This window comes from Empidonax traillii, unplaced genomic scaffold (assembly GCF_003031625.1).
Source record: "Empidonax traillii isolate 1590-97213 ecotype Southwest subspecies unplaced genomic scaffold, ASM303162v1 scaffold24:size2376012, whole genome shotgun sequence".
NCBI classification, from domain to species: domain Eukaryota; kingdom Metazoa; phylum Chordata; class Aves; order Passeriformes; family Tyrannidae; genus Empidonax; species Empidonax traillii.
In genome coordinates, this window is record NW_020955217.1 from 597629 (window position 1) to 611021 (window position 13393).

The following is a 13393-nucleotide window of genomic DNA, read 5'->3' on the forward strand; positions in this document are numbered from 1 at the left end:
GCTCTTCCTCTTGCCGTTGTCATTACAAGAATGATCATAAAGATTCCTTTTGGTTTGCCTTATGCCAAGAATTTTCATAACAAAAAACACCCCTCAGCACTGCATCTGCAGAATATATTCTTGCATAATAATATCTCTGTAATAATACAACCTTTCCTTAATCCAAGTTCCAATAAGCTTCTAAGAATATTTGGATCATTGTAGTTGTACAATGTCACTGTAGCTCAGTAACATCAAATCAGAAATAACTTAAAAACTATTTTTTATTTGAAGCTCTCTGAAAACATTCCTGTGACTAATGAGGGAGAACATGCTTGTTTCATGCTATATTTGTAATATTCATTAGGTACTATGAACTCTTTTTGGATTTAATGGGAGAGTAGCTCTTGGGGTTTGAGAATTTACTGAGATTCAGAAATTTTGTGTCCATTTTAGCAGCAACAGAATCCATTAGTAACTGCATCACTCATTAAAGCCAGGATTTTTTAATTTTGTTTTAACTAGGGTTAGGTAAGAAACCAAATTGTGAAGAGTTTGACTGTTAGTTTTTGTTTGGGTTTTTGTTGTTGGTGGTGGGGTTTTTTTTGTTTGTTTGTTTTTTATAATGTCATCTACCGAGAAATGTGACTTTTGCAATTTCTGGTCGTTCATGCCTCAGGTGCTAGGACTGTCACACCAACAAAATTGTCAACTGGTAATATTCATGGACAATTTACCCCAGGAAACAAAACGGAAGTCCCCATGGTTTTGGTTTGGAAAAAACAAAGGCTGGAAGTCCAACTGCAGCTGTCCCAGAGCTACTGAAGAAAAATCCCGTGATTAAAATGGCCTGAATTGTTATCACACCCACTAATTTCAGGTGACATGTGTGAGGCGGTGACACGTATGAGGCAGTGACACATGTGACCCTGGTTTTGACCCTGGCCCAGTGTCAGCTCACCACCACAGCCCTTAAGTGCATGGACATGCCCCTGGCCCCAGAGAGATCCTGCTTGGGTGCAGGCTCCCCTGGGCCAGGGTTGGCTTTCTGAAAGCCCATGTTTCAGAAAGTTACAATTAATAATTATTTGTTATTAATAATTAAATCTTAATAATATTTAATTAATTTCCCAGACTAAACAAAGGCCGTTTTTAGCAACAAAAGGTGAATAAAGGCCCCTTAGGTAGGAAGCACTATATTTTATTAAATGTTAAATTAATCAAGCTGTTGACCCAACGGGATAACACGCTTTAATTTAAGCAAATGTTTAAGTGCTTTACTGGAGAGAAAGAAAGCAGTGTCTGATACCTTGGCAGATCTGGCACTAAGTGAAAAGTAAAGTTTTGTTCTAACCTTTGAGACAATTCACTTTCCATTCTGAAAACTGCACATATACAAGACAGCAGTTTTTACATAGTCGTTCAGAAGTGACAGCAACCTCCAGCCCAAGGAAAAAGGCATGAGATGCACACAGTTGAACTGTGTGTCAGAAAACAAAATCTAGTTAAACATAATCATAACAGTGATGATATTCATTTGAAAAAAGGGAACCAAGGAGGTAAGATTTACTCTTGGAATGATTCCGATTTAAATTAAAGATTAATAAACTTCATTAAGTACTTAACAATAATCTATGTGATGTTGATAAATCATTTGTTACATTTGCTATGTGTACACATTTGCTGTGATTTATGGCTCATTAAAATGATTTTTCTGTGATTTCCCCCTTCTTCCCATTCACCCTAACCATATTTCTCCTACTGCAGCAGCCATAGTTTTATTGTGCCTGTTATGATACTTTTCTACCGTTGAAGATATTTATTCAGATGTTTTTATGAAAGGTAACAACAAAAATATAGGGGGAGCTGAGGGAAATATGTTAGTTCTACTGTTGTCACATGCTAAAAAAACTAATAGTAGTATGAAAAATAGAGCTTCTTATTTATTAACATCCTGAATTTAACTACCATGTTCATAATGTGCTTTGAAAACATTTGGGGCAGTTTTTCTTAAAAACAAAACAAAACCAAAACCACCCCATCCTAAAAGATTTAAGTAAGAAGCACAGTCTCAAAAAAAAAAAAAAAAAAAAAAAAAAAAAAAAAAAAAAAAAAAAAAAAAAAGGAAAAAACCCCACACAGGGTGATAGTTACTTGAAGGCATGGTGAAAATGAGGCAAGGTTACAGAATTTGTAGTGGATGGAAAGGAGCGAGGAAAATGATGCAGCTGGTTTATGGCCATCCCACCAGTTGCTAGCTGAAGACCTTGCTGTTGGCCGAGGCCATTCAGCCTGTGTGATGGTTCCTCTGGGCCAAAGGCCATTGTGAAGTCCCCAATAGTGTTCTGGTTGTCACCTGGTGGGAGCTGCCAGAAACTCATCACGTGAGTGAGATCCATGAAAGGCAGGCCTGTAGTTTCAGTTGCTGCCTCTGTCTCTTTCTGCACTGGGTACTTGTTAGTATCCCCTGCAGGCCCTGAGGAATCTTCTTCCATACTGATTTTGTGCAGAGACTGAGGTTCTGGTAATGGCAGGTCCTCGAGAAGATGCACGTTGTAACCTTTAACATCCACTTTTATTGGTAGATTCTTGAGGGATCCTGCTGCAAGTGAGGTAGAACTAAGGTCGTATTTATTAGGCTGATGAAGGTTCAGGTTGGTAGGGATGGCTGTTGAACACGGTGTGGGATGGACCGCTGGGAGGCTGTCTGTGCAGCCCATCCTTTGCAACTGAGGAGAAGGTTCAAGAGGAAGAGCAGTTTGTAAGCTTGGCTGGGAATGAAGATGTGAACAGTTGTATTCCTCTGATTCTGAACTATTCACAATACCATTCTGCATAGAGACCCTTTCAGGAAGAGGGGACAGCATGCTGGCATCTTCCTTCAGCCTGTATGGAAAAAGCTGGTCAAGGAGACCCACTGACTCACCGTTCTGCAGCCTGCTCTTTAGCAGTTCTTGTGGATGAGTCTTCCTGGTATGGCGTGTCAAGTGGTCCTTCCGCCCAAACCTTTGGGCACAAAACTGACACAGAAAGTCTTTACAGCCTGTGTGAACCACCATGTGACGCCGCACATCTTTACGGGTATAGAAGTGACGCTCACAGTGGTCACATTTGTGTTTCTTTTCCTTCATATTGCCAGCTGGCTTCCCTGCATGACTTTTGAGGTGTTCCAACAGAACCTCAGTACCGCCAAACTCCTGGGCACATACCCTACAGGTAAGGTCCCCACTGGTGGCAGCGTGAAGAGCCAAGTGTCTCTTATAGCCTAGCTTGGTGTTGTACTTCTTGCCACACTCTTCACACTTGAAGGCCATCTTGTTAGGGTCATGAGTCTGAAGGTGATTCTTTAGGTGGTCTTTCCTGTGAAAGGTCTTTTCACAGTAGCCACATTGGTGAGATTTCTGTGGAGAATGAGTAGCAGAGTGCCTAGGACAAAAAAACAGAAAACACACACTAAAAAGTTATTTGTGTTTACATTTATTCTAGCACATTTACTCTTGCAGATTCAAGACTTGAAAACACTGGCAACCTTGAAGGAAAGCCTTTTTTCAAGTTCTCAGGTTATTAGTAAAACCCTAAATTTTTGGGGGGAGAGGAAGGTTTTAATCATAAAGCATAGAATAGATTAAAGCTGCTCAACACAATCTTTTTGAGATTAAAACTGCTCAACATAATCTTTACCACAGTTGAGGGAAACTAGTTTTCTCCAATTCTACCCAAACAGGAATAATAAAACCTGGAACTCAGGGATTAACTGTCACTAGAACACCCCCCACATCCAGCAGAAAAGAAATGCCTTCAGAGCTGTACCTGAGCAGTTTATATTTGGAAATGAAGGCTTTCGTGCATCCGTGCTGTGAACACTTGTAGGGACGCTCCCCTTTGTGCGTGTAAGTGTGGACTGTGAGCTTATCAATGGAATCAAATATCTTCCCACAGAGTCGGCAAGGGTAACTGTCCGGCTGCTTCACTTCTTTTCCCTTCAACAGTGAAGACCGACCATTTCTCCATTTAGGTATAAACCTCACGAGTGCATCACAAGTGCTTCCTGAGCTGGCACAGCCAAACTTTGCAGCAGAGGAACAGGAAACGGTCCCAAAGCACTGAGTAATGCTTTTGCCTAATGACGCTCCTCTCAGTTTCCCTTTGAGTTTGCTTTTTGCTTTTACAGGTCCCAATTTATTTGGTGGTCTGAACCTCGTAGGAAGGACTCGGTCTTTATGGATGCACTGGTGAGATTCCAGCAGAGAAAAAGTTGCAAAAGTGCTGCCACAACTGGAGCATATCCGAGGGTCTACAGGCTCTTTCTGCAACAAGAATACAAACAGTTCTTTCTTATTAGCCATTCTAAGGAAAGGTCATGTTCTTCTCACTGATCTTCTCCTGGGCTTTGCCATATCAATTTTTGTCTTTGGCAATAGTTACTTCTATGTACTATCACACAGTTGTTCAACTGACAATAGATTTTCTCTAAGAACACAAACTTGAAGGAAAAAAAAAGGTTGGCTAAATACTGACTTATATGGTTTTGTTTAGCATTTACTGTAACAGTCCTAAGCCCTTCACCTTTGTTTATCTGCACTTACTGAATTTCAAAGTCTCTACATTTGTTGCATTTATGAAATTACTTCTAAAAGAAGCTGAAAACTGTACTTTATCCTTAGACTGACATAATTTATCTGCTATTGCAACCTCACATTTTCTGCATACTAATGTAGTTTAGCCATACAGGATTTCCCTGTGTTTTGGATGGACTCCATGCTTTACCAGACAGCAATGATCAATGTCTCCAGGAGAGGCTTCCTCACTTAGCTTGACATTTGGCATTAGATTTTCATTAACCTGATAAGAAACACTTTAGGTTTTAGTGTTCTCATGCCGGGGGTGGACCAGAAGAGGCCTACAGAGTGTGGAGAGAGATGAAAAAGCACTGCAAGGAAGGCTCAGAAGAAGAGATCTCTCTAGAAGACTTCTAGCAACTTCAGCTGTGCAGAACTGCCTGGGAACCAGCTCAGCTACAAGGCCACAGCATTGCACCCTCAGCAAATTCCCCTGTCCGTGCACCCAGGACAGTTCTTCCATTGTTCCCCTAGCTCTCCCTTCCCCCTAAGTAACCTCACATATCCCAACAGCCTATCCTTCCAAGCCCCATATCAGTAGCTCTCAGGATTTGATGTTCCTAGCCAGGGTCCTACCTTCTATTCCTGAACCTTCTGTATTCCCCTGTATATAAACTGTCATCTTGTTTTAATAAATGGCCATTTTGTGGGTCACATCTCTCGAGTGTGTGTCCCATCTCCCAATGCAAAATGTGCCACTGGGTCTTGCAGCAGCTCCCCCCGTAACCTGCTATAGTCTCAAGCCTATCCTGAATTAGAGCCATTAAATTATTTCTGGGGTTTGGTGGTTTTTTTATACAGCATATTATTTGGAAGTATTGTTTCTCTGGAAATAAGAGCTCTATTGGATTCAGTTGAATTCACTTTAAATACTGGCATTATAAAATTTCTAATGAAAAACAGATACCAAAAAATTCCAGTCACTGACAAAATGTACTTCCACTTAATACATGACCCCAGTACTTCCTCAGCTGTGTCTACCTTTTATGTAAGCTTCTTATAAACTGACTTTACTTTCCCTTGCTCCTGGGCTAGCTTGCTCTGGAGAGCATGGTGAGGCTGTGTCCACTCCATCTTTATTTCCAGACTGAGCCCTCCTCTCTGTTACTCATGTCTGATGCTGTGGCTCTCCCACACCCTCCTTCTGGCATACTCTGAAGGCCTCATACGCCTTCTTGGAGCATGAATTCCCAGTTCATTTTTATTCCCTGTTTCACGTTTCCTTCTAGCTTAAGTATCAATTTTCACAGCCATGTTTTCAACACTTTACAAGGTTTTCCTATCTCTCCTATCAGAGGGGAAGGTATTGAGATTAGAAAAGAAGGGTTGTTGCACAGGAAAGACTGAAATAATCAGCGGATAATCTGACCAATTGGTCAGAGTATAACAAGGGGAAATGGTGAAAGAAGTCTGAGGCTGGACGGCTTGGTTATGCATGAATTAATGCCAATGTTTAGTCTTCCCAATACACTGAGCGGTGCCACTTACCTCTGACTACATCTAATGGTTCCACTGGATTACAAACATAGGAGAGAAACAGCAGCCTTTCTCTGAGTAGCTGTTTGGTTAAAATTGCTCTTGGCTTTGTGTTAGCCAGCTACTCTATGGTCTAACCTTGCATGACCAGAGTTATATAAACATAGAAAGCATGTAAATAAACTATAATTTACTATGTATAGTGATGGTTTGAATGCAGATTAGGGGTACTTACTGCAACTGGAAGCACGGGACAGACATCTGATTCTTCTTTAATGCAGACTGCGGAAGCTTCCATAAATTTGGCATAATCGGCAGCATACCATACTTTCAATTCTGTGTGGGGTTCAATTGGCTGTGAATGGAAAAGATATATAGCACATGTTTACTTGTGCCTGTTTTCCTAAACCAAATAATATGGAAGACTGGGGTGTGCAAGTTGTTGTCCTAACCCAAATTGCACTTTTTGACTCTGTCTAAATTACTGGTAACTTAGTTTCAAGATGCAGGCACTTTTTGAGCATTATTACCCACTAGGGCTTAACACTTTCTGTTTCTAAAAGCAGAATTGCACAGGCACAGAGGTTTGGGGTGGGGGGGGGACAATAGCAGGAGGGATGCCTCAATCCTCATGACCTTTGCTCAGTGAGATGTATTTGTCTGTGATGTTCACACATCCAGCAGTCTTTCCAAGCAATATCCTATGCCCATTCCTTGATGTCTGGAAGCCCACTGGACACAACACTTAACTACAGCGTACAGACAAAGGAAAAACCCATCATGAATGCACAACAGCTTGGATGCCTCCTGGATATGTCACACTGAGAGTGGGCGCAGAGCTGATCAATATGTGGACTGCCACTCAAATTGGCATGTTTCCATGTGCTGGCTCTGATGTGTCAGGCTCACTAAGTGTGTGCTTCATTGTTACTCTCCCCTCCTTCCACTGAAGCCTTCCCCCTCACGGGATTAAGGGAGCCCATAATCTGCAGTCTCCCATCCAGTCATGCTTGCCCAAATCTTTCCTTAGACTGGACTATGACCTCTTCTGACAAATACTTTCAGTCAATAATACAGCAAATAGTAGAGAGGAGTGATTACGCTCACTGGTTAAAGATCTGTTAGTTCTTTAAAAGCAAAGGAGAAAACTAAACTTTGGGGTCATGATTTATATGACTCCCTGACCCTGTACACAATTTTCTTCATCTATAATAAAACCCAACACTGCTGCTACAGGAGTAGAGCCAAACTGCACTGTAGTTTGTAGTTTTATTTTAACTAAGCTAAACTTGTGTCACCAAAAGAACCCACAAACTAGCCCAGAAGGAGAGCAACTGAGTCTTATTCTACAAAATGTGACATTATAAAATGCACTGATTTTATAACCTCAGTGTGGGATAAGCACGTTAAAGACAATTTAGATTGTGAATGCTGACAGGTGAGGGATAATTTTGTGTATAATGTTGAAAACTGAATTTTTGGACTCCCAAACACAAGCCTGCTTGCTAACTATAGTCAGTATGGGTTGGTTGTGCGTTTTGATAACACCTGGCCTAAACAAAAATGGTACATGCTGAACTTTCCACTCAACTAAGGACATGAGGCAAAGCCATCAACTACGAGGCTGATCATGCATTGTGCTCCTCCACATAGTCTATGTCGATGGAGAAAAGCAAGCTGTGGGGAGCTTCAGAGGTACAAAAGTCTGAGGATGTCCTGCGACCTTGGCCAGTGACACCTGAGACTGACACCCACAAACAACTGTGCAGCATGACACTGTCATCACCTTCTGCCCAAAATTACTAGACCAGCAACCATCTTCCCTGTGGGAAGTTGAGACTTGGTCAATGTGACCTTGGAGGGCAAGTGCATCAGTGTGTGAAAAGTCAAGTAAGGTAAGAGCTCTAATCTCAGTAAAACTGACATTAAACACCAGTATCCAAATCCAGTATCCAAATCCATGTCTTTTATTCTGTGCCATCCGTGACAATAAAAGAAAGCTCCTGCAGTGCCCATGTGAAACTATCCTGGGATCAAGCAGCAATCATGGCTGATTTTTACTTCCTCACAATTCTGTACCTTTTAAAAGTAGGGGCTGCTGCCATTAGGTCAGCAAGCAAGCTAATGGTACTGTTAGTATGACACTTATATGTATGCTTTAGTAGGTGTAGTTTCACGTCACCAAAATCCTATTTTTTTGTGAAAACAGCGGGGAAAGGAGCCGATCCTGCCCCCAACTTAACATACTTCATTAAAAATATCTTGAGAAAATATCTTCACAGTCAGCCCTAAGGTAGCCTCAGGGCATGATCAGAAGGGTGTGCTGAACTGTAGCACAAGGCTACTGTTTTCACTGACCAGGACAAAATCTGCAGGATGACACAGTACCGTGAATGATACGGGGATTCAGGAGAAATAAAACCCAAGTCATGCCCTATGATACACACCACAGTAAAGGTTCCAAGACACATGCCCAACCCTAGGATAATCTTTGTGTGGGTATGTAGGATGCAACTCTCCATTAATGCCAATAAGTAGGATTCTGCTGAAGTCAGCAAAGAGCTGGTTCAATAGTACTTGAATTATACTGGAAATTGTAAGTTACCAGTTCATAACAACTACTTCTTAGAAAAGTTCATGCTTCCCAAATACAGTACTAGTAATCCTGTCAATCTTACAAGTAATCTTAAAATCAAATTGAAATCTCAAATGGTATGGACTGCATGAGAATCTCAAACACAGACTAAATATGTCTCAAAATAGCATATACTGCTTCCCATTTTTCTTTTTTCCCCCCTAATAATTATTTTAATATTAATCAAACCCCAAATATACTTCATGCTGTTATAAATTACTTTGAGGGTGTGAAAAGTTATCACTATTGACTTATTCTCTCAGCATCACTGTGCAGTAAATATTTTTCCTCACTGGACAGGTGAAAAAACAAAAATGGAGAAACAACACTAAACACTACTATGCCACAGAAATGTGTGTCAAATGAAATGGAAATGCTGGATTTTAATTGCATAGTAACTTCTTTTGACTAATATCCATTCCTTTTTATTTTTTTTTTAAATTTTAATGTTGTTCATAATGATACACAAGCATTATGCTCAACAGATAGACTTCAGTTTCCCAAGTATTCAAGAAAGTTATTTCTGATTAAAACAAACTTTGCCTGAGAAAGTGGCCAAAACAGCTAAATAGACTGTATGTTCCAGTGTTATTTATAAATAGAGACCACTTTGTTCTCTCTCCACAGATAAAGATGCAGTCCAGAATCTCTAACATAAACTGATCATTTCATGGCAACGTTGTATGTTCTTAAGTTATTGCTTAGTTATGCAGTTAAGTCTTCAGTTTTAATGAGCATGGAAAATAGTACATAAAGATTCTGCTTAACACCCTGTTCCTGAGCACATGGTAATGTGCTCAGAAAACACCAAACGTCTAAAAATGTAATGAAGCAAAGGAAATGTGTTTGTTATTTCCAGAATGAAGTACTGTCAAATGTAACAAGGCTAGACAATCTTACCAGGTACATATCTGGAACTGAGAAACTTTACTAAATGCAGTTTAAACACCACCATCATGAATGATTTTTATGTTTCCCTCTGCTCAGTTTCTTCACTACCCACAACAGCAGGTACACACCACCTTCCCTGAAAAACTCCATACGCTGCTTGCTTTACTATGGATTAAGTGATATAAAAGGTGGTGTGCAATAAAGATACAGTTGGCAGAATATAATCAGTCTTTCATCTTTAAAAGAGTTGGTCTTTCAGAACCTTTGCTTATACATTTCCATTTGGATGACAGGTGAAGCAATGTCAGTTTAACTACCTTAACTGTTGTGAAGTAAACTTCTCCACAGTGCTGATAAGCCACAAGGGTCTGTTCTTCTTGGTTCCGGGCTAGCCGGACAAACATCATCCAGTTTCCACAGTCTTCATTGGGAGTGTCCAGAAAGTACTTCCCTCCATCTTTCAAAACCTGAAACAAAGGGGAAGAATGAACATGATAAAAGCAAGTCCTGCATAGAAGCACATTAGTTTTCTTTAACTTGGAGTCACAGCTATCAGTTATTTACCTTGTCTTGGTCATATGTCCTTTGAAATTGTGGCTGTTTTGAAATAGATCACTCTTAAAGAATACTAAGTGCAAAAGAAAGTGAAGAATGAATACCTGCTGAACACCCTGCTACTAAAATAACTGTAGGTCTTTGTATGTATTTCCAGTTTATATTTCATCATTTTTATGTTATATAGAGATAATATTATAAGAACTAAGTGCAGGCAGGTAGAAAGATAAGCTTTATGCCTTAATCTACTTCCTGAGTACTTGATAATCTCAAACTTCAGCGCTGCTACATTTTGCATGGAACAATTGTATAACTTGTGTAATAAGTTCAGAGAGGTAACATACAATATAATGGCATTTTAACAGTCTTCTCTTTTTCCCTTTAACAAGCAAAAGTAAATACAAATGAACAACTGTGCCAGGAAGATCTCTTTTTTTTTGCTTTACTTCATTCGTCCAAGATTCCCTTCCAAGAAGATGCCTCTGTGAGGTAAATATTATTGTCTTCCAACAAGACAGTTGCTTTTCTGCAATAGTGTCTCAAACATGGACCAAGGAAGCTGCACAACAGATGTGAGCACAGCACGTGTCTTTTCTACTAGCCATGTAACTGAGCAATTAATTGCAAAAAAAAAGTTGCATTTCCATTGCCTCTGGGAACTATTTTATCTAACTGCATCACATTTCCGATGAAAACACCTGCCTGTTGGACAAGTTTGGTCACATACTCATGCTAGGGAGAAGTCAAGGCAGCTACTGCTGTCATGTAGGAAATCTGGGACTCTAATCTCCTCTTCTGAAGAAACAGTCCATTCATCAGCCAGAGCTGTGCTTATCACTGTATACTTTTAAGCAACCGGTGCTGAGTGATAGAGGATAGGGTGTGGTTTACAATGCCTTGGTGAAGAGGAAGGAACTGGGTGCTTAGCTCATCCATCCATTGTTAGAGCAGTACGTTTTCTGCATTTGTAAGAATTACAGTGTCTCATAAAAAGACTGAAGAAACTTCATTATAGAGAAGAGTAAATCCTTTCTGGTGACAAAATGCCATGAAAATCCCACAGATTATTCCCCTGGCAGATCATTCCCATGACTTCCATGTGCAAATGAAGTTTACAGCAACTACTGGAGCTATTACTTTTGCTCTCAAACAAAATTATGGAAGTATTTCCTTCACAACACACACTGTTTTCCACTCCTGAGCTTCTGGAGAAAGCTCATAGAAAGACAAAGCATGTCACAGGACAGCTGCTGCTGGTGTCTCTCTACTGGGGCACGAGAGGGCCTGATATGAAAAGCAAACTCTGGAAGAACCGTGACCAGTTGGGAAGTCCTGACAGAGGCTGTGACTTGACAATGGACTCGCTGTACGACACAAGAGGTGTGCCCAGGCATGACCCCACGCAGCAAAATGAAAAGGCTGGAACCTAGAGGATTATGATCAGCTATCACTCCCAAGGAATTCCTGTGGTAAAGGATGTGCATGTAGATTTGCCTAAGCTAGGTTAGTCCTGTAAAGTCACTATTTTTGCTGGATAAAGTATGAACAATAGCGTCATGGTCCAGATGAGATGATTAGAATCTGCATGTGCAGCAACAGATGGTACCAGCACTAGAAAACAATCTGACTAAATAAACGGAATAGTGCACTGTGTGTCAAAGTTTATATATAATATAAATTAACACATTATTAAGAAGTGTTTCCTCATCCCTGCACTGTTCTCCCTACTAAGCAAGTGCCTTAATGAATATTTCTGCCACCATCGCTAATCCAGTGCACAAACTCAAACCTCCCAGTGGCATGGTATAAAGCACAAACCCTTTTGTCTTATCTGGGAAGACAGTTTAGTAGCCAGGCTCTGTGAAAAGTTTTCTAAAAGCTGTTAGACTGATAGGTCCAACATCCTAGAAATGGTAAAACTAAAAAGCAGAAAAGCAAACTTCTAGAAAACACAATATAAAGGAACATTTTGGTACTTCAGGTTATGCTGTATTGCCTAATAATGTGATTTACATTCATACTTACAGATCAAAAGTACAATTAATTAACTAGATCAGTTGGCAAATGGACTGACTAAAATATATAAATACACGTGAACTGCTAAAGACACATATGCACTTCATAGAATGTCAGTGGGTTTTTACCTGCAGGACTAGCCTGCTCTCATCATAGCAGGTCAATTTTGTAGACAGTTGACCAACATAAGGACCAAACTGTGTTCGCTTCTGTATTACTTTCTTTGCAAATACACCAAGGACTGTGAACAAAAAAAAGACCAGTGTAATATTAATATAGACATCACAAACTATTTCCTATATGTTTACAGCTGCAAAAATGGAGATAAACAAACAGTGCAGAACACATGGATTCTTCTTCTAGACAAGTAAGCCCTAATGTGAAGAATCTAAAAAGGATGTAAATAGGTACTGATATTTTCTTTAAAAATGGGTGCTACATCGAATGCAAAAGTGCCAGAAGTCCATGACAGGACATTAAACTGAGTATGCAACACAAATTGCTACTCTTCAATCTACAAATTGTTGTTATTATAGTGCTCTGCTTGTTGGCATAATCTGAGAGGTTGTTCTCTCCCAATATCAGTGGAGAGGATCTATAAAAACACAACATTATTCTGCAACACTCATATCAATGGAGTGGCAGAATAGACATTTTGTCATTCTCTTTCTGAAATGCAATCTAGGCAGGACTACTTTTACACAAGTACCTGTGGAAAATTTGTACACTAAGGACATCTTTTCGTTGTTCCAGTTTGGGCATTTGAATTGCCTTGCCTTCAGACGGAAACAACAGTCTTTCCAAAGCATGAACTGAAGATGCTGCAAAATGTAAATTACCCCACTGTGATCTTCTGCATTTGCAGGGGCTGAATGAGTGATATCATTTACCATTGTTTCTGACTTTATATTGAATACTCTTTCCTGTTTTGCATGCTTGGGGTTAAAAAAAAAAAAAGTAATAGTGCATGGCTGTTACTATTAGACACAAATTCAACATTCATTAAACTTGAATTGACTGAACAGAGCTAACTGGTTGCTCACAGCTGAATGTCACATCAGCTCTGGCTAATGTCCTGCCATCAATCTGTGCTTCTAAGTTACTAGAAATCAGTCATAAAAAACAGTAGCTGACTGTGAGCTTTAGCTGTGCCCAGCTGAAAATAGTCTTCATACTGCTAATGCCCAGTGATTATGCCTTGAGTTACTCATGAAAACAAGCC

The 13393-nt window shown here is 40.0% G+C and overlaps 1 protein-coding gene across 5 annotated transcripts in view; it reads right to left on the bottom strand.

Annotated features, from left to right (window-relative positions):
- Window positions 1-1159: 1159 nt before the first annotated feature.
- Window positions 1160-13393, bottom strand: part of PLAGL1 (PLAG1 like zinc finger 1) — a 46904-nt gene continuing 34670 nt past the window's right edge. For 3 of the 5 annotated variants that reach the window (XM_027904533.1, XM_027904550.1, XM_027904558.1), the window contains 6 exons: window positions 12300-12412; window positions 9918-10067; window positions 6310-6429; window positions 3790-4286; window positions 2104-3405; window positions 1160-2067 (listed from right to left, as the gene is read on the bottom strand). In XM_027904533.1, coding sequence (XP_027760334.1) covers window positions 2130-3405; window positions 3790-4286; window positions 6310-6429; window positions 9918-10067; window positions 12300-12412 — 2156 coding nt within the window. In that variant the 3' untranslated portion in view covers window positions 1160-2067; window positions 2104-2129. The remainder of the gene's footprint in view (window positions 2068-2103; window positions 3406-3789; window positions 4287-6309; window positions 6430-9917; window positions 10068-12299; window positions 12413-13393) is intronic. The other 2 variants (XM_027904541.1, XM_027904564.1) reach the window with 2 other exon arrangements.